The 21,271-nt window shown below is 39.3% G+C and overlaps 1 protein-coding gene across 3 annotated transcripts in view; it reads left to right on the forward strand.

Annotated features, from left to right (window-relative positions):
* TEAD1 (TEA domain transcription factor 1) overlaps positions 1–21,271 on the forward strand; it is a 217,289-nt gene that overhangs the window by 63,578 nt on the left and 132,440 nt on the right. For all 3 annotated transcript variants that reach the window (XM_070957486.1, XM_070957487.1, XM_070957488.1), the window contains exon 3: positions 17,546–17,799. In XM_070957486.1, the coding sequence (XP_070813587.1) occupies positions 17,652–17,799 (148 nt within the window). In that variant the 5' untranslated portion in view covers positions 17,546–17,651. The remainder of the gene's footprint in view (positions 1–17,545; positions 17,800–21,271) is intronic.

Below are 21,271 nucleotides of genomic sequence, written 5' to 3' on the forward strand. Positions count from 1 at the left end.
CATATCCAGTCATATAGAAAGTATGTTTGTTATTATATATATTGCATAGAATACATGCTACCTTAGATAAAATAATACAAGCACAAAAGGAATACTTGTATTTCTTCTTATAACTGGAATCAGAAATGTTTACTAATAACAATGCAATTAGAAAGAGTTAAGAGTTTAAGAGAACAAACAGATAATATTTCTCTCCATTATAAAAGATCCATGATACTATAAAATACTTGTGGGAAGTCTCACAAGAACACTAGTACAAGGGTAGTTGTATGTGTCATTCTAATACTGATATTTTCCACCATAAATCTAATTTTTGTTCCTATTTTTGATCGAGAATTGGTTCTTTGTCTGAAATCAGTAGGTATGTACTTTTTACTGCTAACTGATTTTACTGTTCTTCCCCCCCTCTCCAAAATAGCCTAAATGTATTCTACCTCTAATGGATTATATCCTGTTTTTATAATACTTTTTATTAAAAATTACAATTAAAAAGATGAAAATTAATACACATTTTAAAAAATAGAACAAGAAAAAGAAAAAAAAATTGGCCATTCTTTGCCTCTCACCCAAAGGGTGGCTTGTAACACAATTTTCTCCAGCCCATTTCTTCACCAATTCTGTCCAATTCCATCACTAGTCTGACCAATTTACACACTTCATGTTCTCTTTTTAACAAACAAATGGTCTTGAACAGAGTCATGCTCAGGTGCCCTTTCCCTACTCAGTCTTTGCCTCCCATTCTATGGCTGTGGGTCTGTAAACTGCCTCATAATAGTAGAACTCTTTCTAAGCTACTCTTTTTACTTTCATCTTGGGAATATGCTTTCCTTCTGCAGCAACTCCAACTCCAGTTGTTGGCCAATGTTCATGCTGCATGAGTTAATCTGTCATAGCCCAGCATTGCTGGGCTTTTGACTCGGGATTGGTCCTCTTTTCAGCATCAGCTGCTAGCAGCCACCATTAGACTGCCATCAGTGGCTATTTCCGGACTATTCCAACTTTGTAAGGCACCACTCTCTGGTTGCCAGTGGCTACAATAGACCCCAGCTCTTTTGGCCTTTCTCCTCATTCTTATTGCAGCTTGGTTTTATCCCTTGCTAAATCAAACATGCATTCCTAGTTTTCCAGTAACACTTTCTCTACTTCGGTCACTTTCTCTCAAGTTTAGCTTTCCCAGATTTGGAAACTTAATTTCTATTAGATAATTACCAACCATAGCTCTTGATCAGAAATTCGTTTGAAACAAAAGTCCCCTTCCCAAAGACTTCATATCTATTTATAGAATCGCTGAAAATAGAATGTATCCTTTTCGGAATGTATTACTTCAAGCCCATATTAATAGAGCTATATTTAGCATTAATTTCACTGTCATTGGATCAGCAGCTCCTTTGTCTGGTCAAGTTGCATACACAGAGTTCCACTTTCTCATCTGTACATTTATAGGTGTGTTCTACTGTTTCATCTCAATGATTTTTTTTAAAAAAAATGCAACTATTTTTTTTAAAAAAAATGAATAAAAATTGCAGTTAGAATAGAATAGAATAACAGAGTTGGAAGGGATCTTGGAGGTCTTCTAGTCCAACCCCTACACCACTTCAGACAAATGGTTATCCAACATCTTGTTAAAATCTTCCAGTATTGGAGCATATACAACTTCTGGAGACAAGTTGTTCCATTGATTAATTGTTCTAACTGTCAGGAAATTTCTCCTTAGTTTTAAGTTGCTTCTCTCCTCGATTAGTTTCCACCCATTGCTTCTTGTCCTCCCCTCAGGTGCTTTAGAGAATAGCTTGACTCCCTCTTCTTTATGGCAGCCCCTAAGATATTGGAACACTGCTATCATGTCTCCCCTGGTCCTTCCTTTCATTAAACTTAGTTAGATGGACACTTTCTTTCAAAAAACACATTTTGAATTTTTTTTCAAAAAATGTGCTAGAAAATTTATAATTTTTGAGTTGAGACAGATGCTTTATTTCGAGAAGGGTAGAATTCAAGGGATAGCTGTATTCTGAACTATACAGTAGTGTTATTGCAACACTGTATTCTGGATTGTGCAAAAATGGAATTTCTCTTCCATTCCCGATTATTTGGTTACTCTGAAGGAAATTCACATTTTCTTAGAATGCCTATTTTTTTTTCTTATTCTTCAGAAGCTGCAGGTCCCTGTTATATTGTGTCTGTCTTCTTGTGAGCAATTTACAAATTGTTCAATCAGTTGCTTGTTAATTTTAATTTCTTCCCTTTTCTAATGGTAGCCAAGCCTTCATGCTGCAAACACTCCTGTCAGAGGGCACATCCAGTCAGCCGTACTTTCTTCCAATCTGTGAGCTGGCAGAAAAGTGTTATGCCAAATATGGTGGATTGCTTCTCATGCTGACAAGTGATACTGATCATCTTGATTTAATGCAAGACTATTAAGGAAAATAATTAGTGGATTCCCCAGCTACATTTCCTCTCCCGTCCAGTGTCCTGTTCAGATGGAAAAAATAACTGGTAACCCAATTGCATTAAACTTTTTTCTAGTTTATCTCTCTTGAAAAAGTGTAAATGTTTACTTATAAAGAACCCACATAAGACCTGGCAAGCAGTGCAGAAATGTGTGGTCAGATATTACAGTATGCAGAGAGATGACTCTGTGGAAGCCAGCTTTCCAGTCTGTTTTGCAACCCAAACCAAAATTGCCATTGAGGGCAGTGCCCAGCAACTGGAGTGGAGGAGGCATGCCCGCAGCAGCATTAGGTGGCCATTAGGGTAGATCCCAATCCTTGTCCATATCATCAGCCACATTCCTGTTGAAATACGTCTTCATATCAAAAAATGTATTGAGAAAAGGGGGAGAAGGCAACTAAAAAGTTGTGTGTAGGTTTTCAAGTAGTCTCAGCTGTGTTCTGGAGATGAGACGAAGGCAACGTCATGAGAACCCGGAATGTAAAAAGGTTACTAGCATGCCCTGTGCTACATTTAGAGACGGTGAGGATGAAAACTTGGAGCAGAACAGATTTACACATATTACTCCAACTGGCTTAGAACCTGTTTAAGGGAGAGATACTTTTAATATTTGGAAGGAGCTGCATAAACTATTGGATTACTGATGTTATAATGATGAATATGTTCAAGCCTTCTCCTCTCTCATTCATAATGTCCAGAGAAACATCACTTGCCTCATCCAACATGATTGTTACATGCTTGAGTGCTGTAGAATGACTTACACAGTTGGTTGCAGGAATTGCATTTGTATCACAGCTGTGTTGGGGGCTAGTATTGGGGGGGGGAAAAAGCAACATCTGAGATAAATAGAGTTAGATGAGTAGAAATTTAATCAAGAACCCTTTGGTTCTTAGTCTTCAGCTGATTTTTGCAATCCCTTGGTCCTTTCCTTTGATGCTTGACTTATTTATTGCAACGCCTTTGTGTTGTCTCTTTTCTCTGAGTCGCCAAGGTTTCACAATCCTACCGAATGCCAACAGAGTTATTTTTATAGTAAGCCGATACCTTAAAAAACAGAGCTAAACTGCATAAGCAATGAGGAGATGAAACACAACTGCCTACATAAATCTGAGTTGGTGACAAAGAGTGCTCCATTGACAAGTGATAACTGCAAGGGAAATGTAGGCTATAAACTATGGTATTGGTTTTGGTGAATCTCACTGTTGTGTGCAGAAAGGTTGATTCTTAAAAACAGCACTTACAAATCATAGCACAACGAGATGGTTTTTCTGTAAGACTGTTGCTCAAGTAAATCAATGTTCCTAATGGGGGTGTAATACTAGAATTTTCTCTGTGATTATCCATGGTTTGAATATCTACATGCTGAGGGTACAAGATTGTAGGAGATTTTGCTAGTACTACACATGATGTATTTGTGCCTTTGTCACTTTGTTCTTGATCAGTTCTCGCAGAAGAAAATGCAGGGTAAAGTAAAAGAGAACAGGAGGCATAGAATTTAATAGCAGTGGATTTTTGGAGGCAATCTTTACTGCTGAAAGCATGAATTCACCCTCTCATCTCCTAGGAGCACATCATTAGTGGACTGTACCTTTGCAACTAATGAAGATTATGTTATTTCCTGATCAATGGAAATCTCTCTTTTTCTCTCTCTCTTTCTCTCTCTCTTTCTTTTTCTCACACACATACACACAGCTAACCAAGTAAAATCTAATTAAATTTGCTAGGTAATTACACTATAATAATGCCTAATCTTTTTATTGGCTTAGTTCTCTAAATGTTTTTTTAAGAGTCTCTTTGCATGTACAAAAGACAGAATTCCGGATTACAAAAGCATTCAAGTGCTGCAGAGCCAGGATTGGAAAATATATTGAAGCCATTTGCCATTCTTTCTCTCTGTATTTGTTTTGTTGTATACCAGAGAACAAAATGGATATAAGAAGGATATTCTGATACCTCACAGGTGTTCGATGTTTCTGATTACTATTACTACTACTACTGTTATTATTATCTTTATTCATTAAATATGAAACTCAGTTAACTGAACATTCAAAAATGCATCACAAATACCATTGACTGGTGCTAATGGTTGATACGGGTTTGCTGCCAGCATCCTAGGTATCAACCAAGTACCTATTTAAGATGTATGATGTTCCAAGTAGCGCAGTTTTTTGCAGTTCCGCTGGTATTATTGCAGGAAGCTACAATTTGCTGATGTACAGTATCTTATAAAATTCTTGGACATGGTACCAAGTGCCCTGATGACAATGAGTATCACTGTTACATGTTTCATCCATAGCCATGTAGTTTCGATGGCCAGGTCGCGATATTTCATTATTTTTTCCAGTTCTTTTTCTTCGACTCTGGCATCTCCTGGTACCACGATGTCAATAAATTGTACGTTTCAGTTTTCGACAGCTGTGATATCTGGCATGTTGTGTTCCAAGTGACGATCCATCTGTATTCGAAAGTCTCACAAGATCTTCACCACCTCATTTTCTATAACTTTTTCCACTTTATGTTCCCATGACTTTTTGGATTGTTGTGGTTGTGGTTGTGGTTGTGGTTGTTGTTGTTGTTGTTGTTATTATTTGTTAAGGGATTTTGGCTTTATATAATTAGGTGTATCAAACTGTTCCAGTTGCTCATGTACCTTTCTCTCAAATCACTGAAGATATTTATGAAAACACGCTTCCAATATTTGTTGGGCTGCCAGTATGATCTTACATTTCCAGGATTCATAAAAAAGGCTTTAGGTTCATGGGGAAATGTCTGGAGCTTTTTCTACTTCTATTGACTTCGTAGTATCTTCTGTAAGAGCCCTACGGCTCTTTGAAGAATTACCAGGAGGCCCTCAACTTGTAGATCAGTAATGGCCTGCAGATTTCTAGAAATGAAATAGCTTGTGTGATGGTGCAGCTTGTTTTGTTTTTGTCTGCAGTGTCTAAACCTGCCTTCCCCAAGTGGCATCCTTCAGGACTTCAAGTCCCAGATTTCCTACTCAATCTGAAAATTTCTGGAGTTGTAATCTCAACCCTATAGGAAGATAGCAATTTGAAATGGAGTCTTGAACATGGTCTGGGGCAGCATTTCTCAATCTTAGCAACTTTAAAATGTCTGGAATTCAAGATGCTGGTTGGAGAATTCCGGGAGTTGAAGTCTAAATATCTTTTAACTTTGCTAAGATTGTGAAACATGGGTCTAGGGTTCAGGGAATGTGGGCCAAAGAAAATCTGTTAAAAGTTTTAATATAAATTTAAGAGCTCATATATGGCTTAGAATTAAATGCACAGAGATTCCATTAGTGCAGAAAGCAAGACATTAAAAATTCTCAGTAGAGGGAGGAAGATTGAGTTTACCAAATTGATTTTTTTTTCTTTTTTTCTGATGATAGTTTGAATGATTGTTTATATTGTATACTTGTTTGATCAGAAAATAAAAACTTTTTTATTAAAAAAAAAATTCTCAGTAGATAAAGCATTTCTGATCTAATAAAAATGCTCATAAATCGATAGTCCTTGACTTACAACAATGGTCAATGGTTCATAAATCGATAGTCCTTGACTTACAACAGTTCATTCAGTGACCATTTGAAGTTACAACGGCACTGAAAAAAGTGACTTATGATCATTTTTCACACTTATGACTGTTGCAGCATCCCCATGGTCGTGATCAAAATTCAGGAGCTTGGCAACTGACTCATATTTATGATGGTTGCAGTGATCATCTTTTGCGACCTTCCGACAAGCAAAGTCAATGGGGAAGCCAGATTCACTTAACAACCGTGTGACTAATTTAACAACTGCAATGATTCACTTAACAAATGTTTCACTTAACAACATAAAATGTTGGGCTCAGTTGTGGTCATAAGTCGAGGACTGTCTGTAGTTCTACCTGGAACAGCTGCATGATTGTGAAAAAAAGACACAGCTCCCTTAATGAGGCAAACAGATGCTCTATTTAAACTCTTGTACATTCCAAAATATTATGTCCAAATCAATTTGAAAACATTGATAAAGCTTTAACACATATTTCTAAGTTGCCAGTAGTGACCCATAAATTGTTAAATGAATACACAGATTGTACGGTTTTCCTTAGCTTCAAAAAAGTGATACATTTAGTTTTCTTTGTATACCCAAAATCTCTGTTTTGAAGGGTAGGAATGAAAAGAAACGGGTTGAATCTATTCTGTTTTCTTTTAACTGTGTGTGTGTGTGTTTAAATGAGGGTATGCAGAGGGTATGTAGAGGTCTAGCTTGTTATCCTATTGTTGTGGAAATAAATAACTTGCCGAAGGGCTGCTGTAGCAACCTGTTCTTGAAATATTGAATACAGCTGGCAGGTTCAAAGCATGGCTGACCCACTTGGTTGGCAGGCTGCCAGAAGGCTTATATAGCTATCAAGTGTAAGACTGAGCTTTTGCACCTCTTTGCACCTGCTGCTGGAAGGCTTTTCCCACCCATGTGCAAAGCGTAGATTGGGATTTGAGGACAGCTGCTTGCAGCAAAATCTAGTTTTCTTGTCTTGCTAGGGAGATATAGCCCAGGGCACAGTGTGTGGGTGAGTTCAGAGATCCTATCTACTCATTTTTGCAGCAATCAGATTTCAGCACTAAAACCATAGTTCATGCTTTCAAATGCACAGGGAAGTACATGGTATGAACAGGATCACTTGTCACTAGACTCTTCCTTTGTCAAATTACTTTCTGTTTCCTAACTATTGGCAAAGTGGTAGATTCTTATCAGTGCCTTGAAGGCCTTCATGGCCTAGAAATCTTTGAATTATTCTTTGCATTTCTTAACTTCATGTCTCTTGGCAATCCTCTTCTCTGTCTTTTTTTGTAGTGCCAGTAAAAATAATCCTTGATTATATGGCAAAATCATGTGGAAGTATTTTTAATTGTCCTGTATTGCTCTTTTTCCAATCCTACCTTTTCTCCTCTGGATTTGTGCATAGCTGCACCTGTTCAGAGTGGACAGTGGTAGGTCCAACTGGCATTACACTTTCCAAAAACATTTCCTTGTCCAGTGCCAAAAATTGCCTTTTCCAATGTATGCTTCATGCAGCTGTTGTACACAGTTTTCTCTGACTTCCCAGCCCAACTGGGATAAGGATTTGTGGTTGTGATCACCTTTATGGCTCTTCTGTTGAACCTTTACATTTGCACAATGCCTAGTAATTAAGAAAATCATGCTCTACATCCGGGCTGTCAAACTTGTGGCCCACGGGCCGAACTAAGCTGGTCTCACCCATGCCCAGTTTAGCATAGGGGAAAAAAGTCCCGATATATCACATTGACACCACCATGACGACGCAAGTTGACACCCCTGCTCTATATGCTTAGGAAAAGAAATGACAAAAGTCAAATATTTCAGGAATACCTGTGTATATTTATTTATACAAAGTAGTATTTTCCTTTCAGCCTCCTTATGCAGTAACATCATCACAACAAAACTGGTAATTTTGGGGTGCCTTATCTAAGACTGTATTGTGCGTTCCCTATACACCTGCCCTTTAGAATCTAAGACCCACAGGCAAAAGTGCATTCTTAATAAATCCATTTGTTCATTTTGATCACAAGGTGTTCATTATACAATTATACTGTGTTTCCCCGAAAATAAGACCCTGTCTTTTTTTTTTTTTAATTTGATTTATATACCGCCCTTCTCCGAAGACTCAGGGCGGTTTACAATGTGCTCAGCAATAGCCTTCATCCTTTTGTATATTTATACAAAGTCAGCTTATTGCCCCCACAACTGGGTCCTCAATTTACCTACCTTAGAAAGGATGGAAGGCTGAGTCAACCTTGAGCCTTGGCGAGATTCGAACCCTGCAGTAATTGCAGGCAGCTGGTCTTAATAACCAGCTTAATAACAGGGTGCCTTAAACCACTGTGCTATATATTTTTTTGAACCCCGAAATAAGTGCTTGGCCTTATTTTCAGAGAGGTCTTGTTATTTTGGGGCACATGGAGCAAGATGGGGCTCCTCTTGCTGTCTTAACCTGATTTCCAGTTCTGCGTTTAAATATTTTTGGAGAGGGCTTATATTCAGGGGGAGGCTTATTTTAGTGCATGCGCTCAAAAGCCCCATTGGGCTTATTACCAGGTGATGTCTTATTTTTGGGGAAACAGGGTAGGAGCAAGTGTTATGTTTTAACCTCACAGGAAGAGAGGCCCTTTGGGACAAACTAGACATGGTTTGTCTAGTTTTGTTTCATCTTTGTAATTTTTTCTTATTTTTTTGAAGTTTGTACTTTAATTTTTTGAACAAAATAAAATTTAGAAATGGGAAAAAAATGAAAACTTTATTCTTACAGCACAGTGGAGGATCACCATGAAGTGTTGGAGGAAAAGGTTAATCTCTAAACTATACGCTTTCTTTAACCGTATGTACCAATAAAGGAGAATATTTGTAGCTCAAGGTTGAAATGAGAGGGTCCTTGGTGCTCTCTGAGCTTGGCTGTTTCATTGCAGATGTTTCATTAAACTAGGTAATCACTGCTACCTAGTTTGGGTAATGAAATGTCTGCAAAAAAAACAACCAAGCACAGAGAACACCAAGGACCTTTAATCATATGTACCGAGATAAATCACTTCATCTCATTCTGCCATGTCAATTACCAATTGTAATAGAAGGAATCTTTATACAGCCCCATTTCCTTCCAATGAACAATGGAAGAAATTTCCCTATTTTTTTCTCTTAACTCCTTGAGAAAAAAGATGCTAAAAAGAAGTGAAGAAGAGGAGGAGTGTAGGGTTTTCTTTAATGGCCCTTGAGAGCTTAAAAGTTATCCTTGAAAATGTAACAGTCCTGCAAATGTATCTCACATAAAACTATCTCACATGAATGATCTGCTTTACATTTGTTCATGTCGTGAATTTCAAAGTGCAGGAGTATGTCAGAGTCAGTGGAAAGTGGAAAGTATTTGCTAAATGCAAATCAAATCTGGAATTTTGCAACATGATTCCTCCCCCAAACTGGCACTTTCCAGATGTTTTGGGCCTACAATTTCCCAAATTCCTATCTAGTTGGCCATGTTGGAAATTATTTAAACAAACAAGAAGTGGGGGGATTGAAAAGAGCCCTTTTAAGTTCTTTGGTGTAGTAAAGAAACCTTTTTTAAAAAATTCCACACAACAGAAATTACATACAAAAACTATTGGAAGAATTCTTGAAGATTATACTGTATAAGGAAAACACTATGTAGAATGTACTATTTAATTCTTTATTATCATGTTTTAATTCTGTTGAGGAAGACTCCGTAAACTCGAATGCAGCATTGTTGTTTAAATTGATTTAATCACATTGGATAAAATTATGCTTGGAAGCAATTGACAGAATTGTGGGAACAAGATTTCAATCTTTAGAAATACCCCTTGAGAGTATCAGAACTACAATCAGTGCTAATGATGTTTGCCATTTTCATATATAAGTCTTTGCGTGTTCTGGACTCGTCTGCTTCTTTTAGAATTGTAACAAGAACCCCATGTGCTTGAGCTGAATTAGTTCATATTACAGAAAAACAGAGGAGAGAGAAATAAATATGATTGTTATTTATTCCATGACTATATCAGTTATAGTTTTAGATGAATTTTGGGAGTAAGCTGTGTTCCAGGTTGCTGGAACGAAGGAAAAAGTAAATGTTTCCTCTCTTTTTTGAAAATATAAAGTTCAGCTCTTAAGACATCCCTGCTTCAATGTTTAGGCAAAACACAGTTTTTAATTGCATAGTTTTCTTTTTCTCTGTCTAATGATGCAAAAGGGTTTGTAAAAATAATTCTTTAAGCCATGTAGTGAAAAGGCCACTGTTTATTCTGATTTGTTTCTCTGGACATTTAAAATAAAAGGCATCTTGTGAAGCCATTTACCTGAAATCTGACATTATTTCTGAGAATAATGGACAGGATTGAAAAAGAATTTTTTATATTAAAATTTTTTTACAAAGAACATAAAAGTTTAATACAAACTAATAAAAAGAAAAAAACAAAACTGAGAAAAGAAAAAGGCAAAAATGCAGAAAGAAGAAAAAGAAATGGAAAGAAATAGTTTCTGATTTCCTTTGCAGAAAATATAAATAAGTACAATTACAAAGTTATATCTTGGTCTATGGTTACAAAAGAAAGCCTATCTTTTTTATTATCCAGGTTTTTTTTAATCATGTTTTTTCTCTTTTATGGAAAAAAATCCATAAAGAGTTTCCAATGAGCCACACAGGTACATATTATGACTGACTGGAAACCCCTTATGGATTTTAATAATAATCTCGCTGCAATTGTCATATATAAACACAAAGTTCATAATTTATTTTAGTTGCTTATTCATTAATCCCCAAAGAAAAGCCTATGGCTTTCAATTGTACCTCAGACTTCAAAAACTTCTGAATTTAGTATTTGTATTCACTTTTTAAAAGCTTTTTTACATATCCATCATGTAAAATGTCCCTTCATATTGATCACATTTCCAGCAAATATTTGAAATATCTTTATACATAAAGAGCGATGGTGGCACAGTGGTTAGAATGCAGTATTGCAGGCTGACTGGTGACTGCCAGCAGTTCGATCCTGATCAATTCAAGGTTGACTCAGCCTTCGATCCTTCCGAGATGGGTAAAATGAGGACCTAGATTGTTGGGGGCAATATGCTCACATTTAGGGTTGTAAAATACTATGAAGCAGTATATAAGTGTAAGTGCTATAGTGCTGTACATTCTAGGCCCATGATGGCGAACCTATGGCACTTGTCTCACATGTGGCACGCAGAGCCCTCTCTGCGGGCATGTCAGCTGTCACCCCAGCCCAGCTCCATCATGCATGCACATGCGCCAGCCAGCTGGTTTTCTGGTCTTTGGTCTCGCACATGCATGGGGGGGAGGCGCATGCAGGGGACATGCACGCATGCACAGGAGGCAGGGTACATGTGTGGGAGGTGCAGATGGGTGCAGGAGGCTTTCCAGGTCCAAAATGGGTTGTGGCGGGGCCTTGTGCAGCGCCCCTGTACTCCGTTTTGGCTTCCAGGTTGGTGCAGGAGGCTTTCCAGGTCTAAAATGGGTAGCAGAAGGCCTTGCATAACCCCCCGTGCCCCGTTTTGGGCCTGGATAGCCTCCTGTACCAATCTGGAAGCCAAAACGGGGAACATGGGGGCCGGTATGCATGCATGTGGGCGCTCGCATTGCATTTTGGGGATTTGGGCACGCACATGTGCATTCGCGCACATGCTTTGGGCACTCGGCACCAAAAAGGTTAACCCTCACTATTCTAGGCTAACCATCTCCAACCTTTCTGGCTCAGCAGACTGGCAGAGGCAGTCGCAGTGGGGGAGTGGAGAGGGGATGATGTAGTGTGTGTGCACATGCACATTCACCCCACTTCCATGACCCCATTCCCAACGGGCTGTGGCCTGGCGCTGAGCCACAAACCAGGGGTTGGGGACCCTTATTCTAGACAATTTCTTTGGTGACAAATTCCAACAATAGATCATTTTATAAAAATTATCTTTGAGACTAAGAAAAAATGTAAATTTCAGTCTTTCCATTGATTTATCTGTATATTAGTACAAAATTTTTAGCCCATTTTATTATCCATTTTTTATTTTGTTGTTCTGGTATATCTTAACAAAAAATTACACATTTAGCAATAACATGTTCGTCATTAGTACATAATTCTTATTTTAAACCCAGTCTTATTTTGTTGAAAACCACCAAATCATTTATCCACTTTAAGCTTCTCTTTCCATTGTACATAAGTAATCTATTGACAAATGTATCCTTCTTTATCAAGTGTTCTCTTGACTTCATTTTATAAGTTCCTTGAAATAATTCTAATATATCAAGAAATACAAAAATGTATTTCTTGCGTTTGATTTTATTGAAGCCTGTGGGCTTCCATCCCAGTGCAGAGTACTCTCCCCTACCCCCCAAAAAAATTAGAGACCTAATGATAAAAATAGCAAATTTAATTTAAATTGAACATTGTTCTAATTTATTAATATTGCTTATAATTGTTGCCAAGGCTAATATTAAGGATTTTTAATAAATAAGAATCAGGGTTTTGGGTTCTGTTAAATCTTAATAAATTATATAAAAACCTGTACTTGATATCTTTTATTAATTGGAAATAATTTTCTACATCTGGTTAAATATTGCTGAACATCTCTGCCAAGTGTTTGCCAGGATGATATGTAAATACTCTGCAGACAATTTCTGTGTGTTTGATACAAATGTAGCATCTGGTAATAAGACCAGGTCATAAAAGGCACTATCAGTTAAATAAAGTATTTGTTCCAGTGAAAATGTAAGAAAATACAACTTTTAGTTATGCTTTACTGGACTTGTCTCTCTGTTTTTTTTTTTTTATTATTATTTTTATTATTATTTTTATATCCAATTTATATACCGCCCTTCTTCCTGAGGATTCAGGGCAGTGTACAGCCGAATAAAAACATAAATTACAAATATTAAAATAGTCTTAAAAGAATATATATAAATTTGGCCCCGTAATTTAAGAACAATAACAAACCCATTTAAAACATTTAAAAACTTAAGAAAAAAAGTTAAGCCAGCCCGGGTTGCTGAAAAAAGAAGGTTTTAAGGGCACGATGGAAGGCACCGAGGTCTTGGATTCTCCTTATCTCTGGGGGCAGTTGGTTCCAGAGGGTGGGTGCCCCCACAGAGAAGGCCCTCCCCCCGAGGGTCACCAGCCTACATTGTTTGGCTGATGGCACCCCGAGGAGGCCCTCTCTGTGGGAGTGCACAGGTCTATGGGAGGCCGTCAGTAGCAGCAGGCGGTCTCGAAGATATTTAGATCCTATGCCATGGAGCGCTTTAAAGGTGATAACCAACACCTTGAAGCGCACCCAGAAGACCACTGGGAGCCAGTGCAGCTCACGCAGGAGAGGTGTTGTATGGGAGCGCCATGCAGCTCCCGTAACTACCCGTGTGGCCGCATTCTGGACCAGTTGGAACCTCCGGGTGCCCCTCAAGGGGAGCCCCATGTAGAGAGCATTGCAGTAGTCCAGGCGAGAAGTGACGAGGGCATGAGTGACTGTGCACAGGGCATCCCGATCAAGAAAGGGCCGCAACTGGCGTATCAGGCGGACCTGACAAAAAGTCCCCCTGGCCACAGCCATCAGATGTTCCTCCAAGGACAGCTACGTATCCAGAAGGACACCCAGATTGCGGGCCCTCTCTGAGGGGGCCAAAGACTCGCCCCCAATAGTCAGAGATGGAGTCATCTGACTATATCGGGATGCCGGGAACCACAGCCACTCAGTCTTGGAAGGGTTGAGTTTGACCCGGTTTCTCCCCATCCAGATCCGCACAGCCTCCAGGCACCGGGACATTACTTCAAAGGCATCATTGGGGTGGCCAGGGGTGGAGATGTACAGCTGGGTGTCATCAGCGTACTGATGGTACTTCACCCCAAAACCATGGATGATCTCGCCCAGCAGCTTCACATAAATGTTGAACAGAAGGGGAGAGAGAACTGATCCCTGAGGCACTCCACATATGAGAGGCCTCGAGGTCGACCTCTGCCCCCCTGCCAACACGAACTGTGACCGGTCGGAGAGAAAGGAGGAGAACCACCATAGCACGGTGCCCCCCATCCCCAACTCTTCCAACCGGTGCAGCATGATACCATGGTCGATGGTATCAAAAGCCGCTGAGAGGTCTAACAGGGCCAGAACAGAGGAGCAACCTCTGTCCCGAGCTCTCCAGAGATCATCTACCAACGCGACCAATGCCGTTTCCGTGCTGTGCCCAGGCCTGAAACCCGACTGGAACGGATCTAGATAAGACGTTACCCCACACTCTCAACAACCTTTGCCACAAAGCGAAGGTTGGAGACAGGATGATAGTTGGCTAATACTGCCGGATCCAGAGAAGGCTTCTTGAGGAGAGGCCTCACCACCGCCTCTTTCAAGGCCATGGGGAAGTAACCCTCACTCAGCGAAGCGTTAATAATTCCTTGGAGCCAGCCTCGTGTAACCTCCCGGGAAGCCAGTACTAACCAGGAGGGACACGGGTCCAGTAAACATGTGGCCGCACTAAGTCTCCCCAGACTCCTGTCCACGTCATCAGGGGTCACAGAGTCAAACTCTTCCCAGATAACATTCTCAAGACTATTCCTCATCACCCTGCCCGAATCTACCCAGTCAGAGTCCAACTCCCCCTGGATCTGAGCGATTTTGTCATACAGATATTGTCCGAAATCCTCCGCCCTGCCTTCTGCATTTGAAATATAAGGAGATCAGTGGGGGTTGCTACTGGTTCGCCCCGGTTTGGATGAATTGGTAGCGGCGGTGGCGGCGGCAGGCTCCGTCCACCCACCCAGAGCTTCTGTGCAGAAGCATCGCACGTGAGTGCACGCGCGCCCATGAGCAAACCGGTAGTGAAACCCGCCCCTGAAGGAAATGTAACAGGAATGCAATGTCAGAAGAACACAGATTGCATAAATCTTTCAGCATTAAAAAATAGAATTTTGCTTTTGTGAGAATGTCTCAGTTTTGGCAATGATTTAAAAAGTTTTTAGTTGTAGAGAACTTGGAACAGATTTTTCAGCAGCGATGGCCCTTGAAGTTCCTCTGCCCCACCTAATCAATTTTTAAGGAATTAATGCAGATAAAAAGGGTATGTTACCTCCCCAGATATACTGTACTGAAAACAACCCAAAAGTGATCTGAATGACAAAATGTTTTTCTGTCCTTTCTGATTGCAAACAATGGGAACTGAGCTATTTTTACCAGCTAGTTTGACCTGCCTGGCTAACAATAGGTTACATATCGACTAAGTCATGTTAAAATAAACAGGGTTAGTTAATTATTAGCAAGCCAAGCCCCAGCAATTTGCATGTAACTAAAGCATAGCTTATTAGTGATTCAATCCGGGGATTGAACTGAATGTAGAATTGAGAGCCCAAATTCTCATAAAGGTCCAATTTGCAACATATACAAAAGAAATGATAGAGAATGGACTGGATCTGTTTGCAAAAGGGAAATGAATGTTTTGTGGTTCCAGAAGTAGCCTGCACATCTAGGAACCCAAATATTTCATGCACAATGTCAGAAGAGCGGGGGGGGGGGGGGGGGGATGGGAGCCAAGGCAGAAATAAAAGACTATAGAGGCAAAGATAATAAGGCATTAGATGCTTTGAAAATACTTGGATTGCGCAGTAAATGAAAAACAAAATTGTTTTAAAGATTGTCAGGTTTCTGCTATGATCAGAGGCTCTCTCCTGCAAATTAATTAGCTGAAGCTGTTTAGATCAGTGTTTGAAGGTAGTGTTTTTTCCAGTTTTGGAAACTAAATACAGTTAATATGCATGTAATTCACCTGTGTACATTATGATCTTGCATGTGTGAATTTGTATTAAAAATATTCAAGTAAGCTACCCACCTGGTTTAAGTTGTAGTGTACATAAGCTATTTAGCTATACTTTAAAAAAAAAACACTCTGAAATTTAACATAGAAATGTTTTAATATTGACTGTTTACTCACAAATGTGTAAACATTTAAACATTGGATGATACAAAGGTTACTTTTGCACAATACTAGTGATTCACTCCGGATTAAAATGCAGTAGGCTCTGCATACATAAAGCTGAGCTTGAAGTGATTAATTACCAAGTTTTCGGGGAAAATAAACAGAAGCTATTTATTTGTCACAAAAGCGGATGTTTGCATCTGTAAAATATCAGCATTTGCCAAAATGAGGAATTTGTTTAAAACTCTGTTCAGCTCCCGAGACCTTAATTTGTACCCAGGAGACTTGCTGTGGCCAGCAGCTGTCCTTTCACCCATGTAGGAGGTGGTTGCTGAGTTTTCACCCAGGAGGAGGAGGGCATGCTGTGCTTGCAACTTTTGCTTTGTTTTGCAGCCCCTTACAGCTTACCTCCTCAAAACATTGCTCCACCTTCTTTGGTCTGCCCTCACCACAGAGGTTTTGGGACAGGCACGTGGAAGCTGCTTCTGACATTGGCAAATGGCAGGTGGGGAATTGAAATGCCAAGAGAACACAAAGGGCTTCATTGGAGCAAATCAATTTATCTCTGCTTCAGTGAGAATTATGTTTCTCCAGGGCATGCCTCTTCATTGAGGCAAATCTAAATCACTCGCGGAGGGTTAATTCATAATATGCAGCAATGTTAAACAAATGATTTGGTTTATTTCCATATTTTTCTCTGCAAAAAAAGGGGAGGGGAAAAAAACTTTACTACTTTTTCTTAGATCTTTCATCTGGATTTTGTTTTTTAAAAAAGAAGGATGTGAACAGTTGAGCAAAAGTTTCTGGAAATTATCTTTTATAGTAGTCTTAGTCTGTCCATGTGTGATTTGTCCCTAATAAGAATCAGCAATGCTTCAGCAGGTTGAGATAAATCCATTCCTGGTGCTTCTGCACTGTATTCTTCAGGCTTACCACTGTGATGCCCTACTGGTAGAGCAGATTTTTGCCTAGAGCACACCTTTGTATCAGCAGTACATTTTCCACAAATACAAGAGAAGCAATGAAATGTCTGTGAGTCGAGTGGACTTAGCAGGTGTTGTCATATTAGATTATTTCATAATAAATTGATCGCGCATCTGAGAGAAGAGCCATCTCTTGCTCCGTAGTTGAGACTGATAAAAAAAAAAAATCTGGTCTAGTTATTACTATCTGTATTATATGATTTATTTTCAATGGCTTAGTCACTTTTTTGTTTCTTCAGTTGCAAACTATGCCATTCAGAGGTAAAATAGAGAAAGTGCAGTATACTGGTTTTCCATTTGTGTCAAAATTCCTTGATTGTCTGAGATGAATTAAAATAACAAATTTCCCATTTTAAAACAAATATTTCCTTTTTTTAACAGGGACTAGTTCTAAATTTCTAGAACCCATTATAGTTATTCAGTGTAATCAGTATATTCCAAAATATTATGTGTATTGATTACAGTTCTTATTAATTTCAGAAATAATGAATACTAGCCTCCCTGTTGCTTTAAGAGTAGAACTTGACTCATTTTCTTTAGTTCTCCAACATCTCTGAGTACCACTTGTGCTTTTGTTCTATCGATTATTAAAACTAACGAAGAAAATTTCACCTGAAACTGTTCTTTATTGTTTTTAGGTTAATTCTCTTAAAGCTTCCAGGCTAAGGCTTGGACCAACCAGCCACCATCATTGAGCCCAGCAGCTGGAGCGGCAGCGAGAGTCCTGCCGAGGACATTGAAAGAATGAGTGATTCTGCAGATAAACCTATTGACAATGACGCAGAAGGGGTCTGGAGCCCAGATATTGAGCAGAGCTTTCAGGAGGCCCTAGCTATATATCCCCCTTGTGGGAGGAGGAAAATCATATTGTCTGATGAAGGCAAAATGTATGGTAAGTCATTACAAATCCAGACAGTTTTGAAAACAGCGCAGTAAACATTGCCTGAAGCTTCTTGTCTAGAGACGTGAGATACTTCAGAAGTGTTGGGAGTTCACAGATGTGTTGCTGAAATCAGAGGTCTTGCCTGTTGTTTATATTAGAACCGAAACAACTCATTTGTGGTGCATCTGTTGTACATGTACTCCAAAATCCTAGCCATTTTACTGCAGGGAAGTTGCTTTTTCAACAAATGAATTATGGCTATAAGGACAGCCTGCTGTTGATCATTCATGCTTGTTGCATTGTTCAATTTCCCCCACTTCTTATTCCTCTGTAATTAGATTAAAAAGAAAAAAAACCTCACTGAACTGTGTGTTGTGTAGTGATAAGTAGAAAGTTTGCATTAGTTCTGAAGTCTTCCACAAAAGTTTAAACATATTCCAAGAGTGTAACATGACTAAGGCAAGCAAGCAAGCAGCATTCATACTTACTAAATATGGAAAGCACTTTTTCACAACTAAAATGCAACTTAGTGGTTGGCGATAAATATCACAAAGAATAAAGGAGTTGGATAAAACCATTTTTCTGCTATTCGTTTATGGTGAAGTTCTCTGACTATCACAGTGAGTGACTGCAAAATCTTCCCTTCCAGCTGGGGCTCCCATAAATTATCAGATGTGCTGACAGTATTCATAAATATATTTGAAGTTTTTCCCATCTAGGGCTAAGTTGTTAGTTTCAGTTTTTTTCCCAAGTTGCTCCAGCTAATATCTATCTTTGAAGGCATAAACTGTTTTTTTCCTCCTCTTTCACTCCCCCCTGTTCAAAATTATTGCTGACTGTAGTTTTTCCATCCTGGCATTGTGGCAAGCAGATGGCAGGTTATGGCACCGGCCTTGTTTCTCCCGTAAGCATGGTGTGTTTAGCAATTTTGTCTTTTGTGTGGCAGGCTCCTTTCCTGGGATCAGAAATCCTCACCTGATGCCTCCGTTTCTGACCATTTAGCGAAAAGCTCACTCCTCCACAATCTGCAAATATTTTTTTTTTTTTTTTTGCACAATGGGGTGTTTTGTGTTGAGATACAGGCATGCTTCCCCAGAAGAGGTTCGGTAGGAATCTGCCAAGCAAACTAAAGCAGATGGTACTGCAGCTGCCACCAGCTGTGAATCTCTCCCTTCTCCCCCGGGACTGGTTTGCATGATGTAATGGAAAAAAAGGGGGAACATTCTTTTCTGCAGTCTCTCACAGCCTGCCAGTGTCACAGAGAGGCAGAAACAGACCTCAAGGCATTAGTTTGCAGCTGTCATGTGACCCTTGAAGCCATATGAAACATAATGTCTGGAAAATAGGCTGGTGATGAAGCATCTCAGCTGCTGTTGGCAGAAACTTTCTAGACCGCTCTTTCCCCGGCTCGATTAGTTTTTCTCCCTTCCCCTCCCCTCCCCAATTTATATCAAGCACTAGAGGTTTCCCGCCTTCTCTGGCTTCCTTGGATCCATTGCTACCTTCTTTTTTTCCCCTTTTCTTTTCCATTTTGAGTATTTTGTACTGGGGATTTCTGATAATTAGGGAACATTATTTTCCATTTTCCAAAAGAAGCCCAGAAATAAGTATGTACAAAAGTGTGCGCATGTATAATTAAAACAGTGTTCAGTGCCTGGCTGTTGACTTTTAAAAATATTTCCTTTGTACAATAATCTCTTTTGATGGATTAGCGATACATGCAGAATTATTTCCTTAGTTTTCTGAGCACAGGCATATGAAGCACTTCCCCCTTTTTGTGCTACCATTTTTACTAGCACTTGGACCAGGAAGCAGTTGTTGAAAATAAACAATAAAAGAAAAACCCATTGAAATAAATAAAAAAAAATAGATATGGAAGACAGCTGCAGATGGCTGCTGTGTAATGGTGACCGTCATTTTAATCTAGAGCTAGTATGATTTCTAAAAGGCATTCTTACTATCTGATATGTCATTTTATGATGTCTGAAATATGTATCCGGATTGTAGTGAATTTTGATTTTTTTAAGGCAGTAAATATCTTCTAGGAAAATAAAAGTAATTATGTTACTAGAAAGTGTATCCTCTTTTTCATTGGATAAATTTCTTTAAAATTTAAGCTGTACATGGAGAATTTGAGAATTTACAGTTTTATAACAGAGACTTACAGTTCTTTTATTTAAATATAGCCATAATAATACTTGAATATAAATATATTGTATTTATTCCAGATGCCGGATGGAATAATAGTAATAAACAAGATATTGTTGGACAGCATGTTATGTTTATTTATGGTCGAAAGATGACAGTATTTTAAGTTTTCAGAGATGTAATTTCACAGTTGCAGATGAACTATTTAAAAAATCTTCCCAGCAAATATTTTAATTGAAACGGTGTTTGAGTGAGTTGCAGTCTGTAGCAAATTGTGAAGGATTGGGTAACATTTTTTTTCTCCCTTTACCTGTTAGTGTGTGATTATTTTGGAGAGTGAAGAAGTCTAGAATACTTTGGTTGGTCTAGTGGAGTTGAGGATATTCCTATAAATATTTGAATGACATTGCACAGGGCTTCATTCTGGGTTCTGTGCTGTTTAACGTATTTATAAATAACTTCAATGAGAATTTATAACAGTTGGCCACAATATAAAAAAATGAAGCAATAATAAACAACAGTATCAATATTCAGAGGAATCTTGACATTAAGAGTGCATCTAGAGTAGGGATGATAAGAAACCTGGAAGGAAATATGAATGCAAAATGGTTGGAGGCACTAAATGACCATGGAAATTCCCAATCATCCAGGTCATGGTTGTTTCAAAGATGCTTTTTCCAACTGAACTTTCCTGGTTTTTCCCTTGAAAATGTTTCGCTTCTCATCCAAGGAGCTTCTTGGATGAGAAGCAAAAGTTTTTCAAAGAAAAAAACAAGAAAGTCTAGTTGCCTTTTGGAAAAAGCATCTTTGGGATTGGAGGCAGTATAGCTTGGAGAAGATATAACAGCGGAATCATGGTGCAGGTAGTCTTTGGTTAATGACAATAATTTGGACCATTGCTTAGTGAGAGCAATAGCAATAGCACCTAGACCAGCGATGGCTAACCTTTTCGGCACCGAGTGCCGAAAGCACGCATGCACACCCATAATGCAATGTGCTTGTGACCCCCTCACGTGCCCTGCCCCCCTGCGGATGCATGCGCAACCCCCATGTGCACCCCGCCTCCCCGTGCATGACATCCCACATGCTCCCCACCTCCCATGCATGTACACATGACTCCTATGCATGCCCTTTGTCCCCATGCCTGCGTGCACCTCTCCCACATGCGCCCTGCCCCCCCCGGCACATGTGGTAGAGACCCTAAAACCAGCTGTCTGGCAGGAAGCGTGCATGCATGTGAGGCGAAGCTGAGCTGGGTCAATGGCTTGCATGCCCGCAGAAAGGGCTCTGTGTGCCACCTGTGGTATGTGTACCATAGGTTCGCCATCAAGGA

This window comes from Pituophis catenifer, unplaced genomic scaffold (genome assembly GCF_029215685.1).
Source record: "Pituophis catenifer annectens isolate HBS135680 unplaced genomic scaffold, rPitCat1.0.hap2 SCAF_1, whole genome shotgun sequence".
Classification (NCBI taxonomy): domain Eukaryota; kingdom Metazoa; phylum Chordata; class Lepidosauria; order Squamata; family Colubridae; genus Pituophis; species Pituophis catenifer.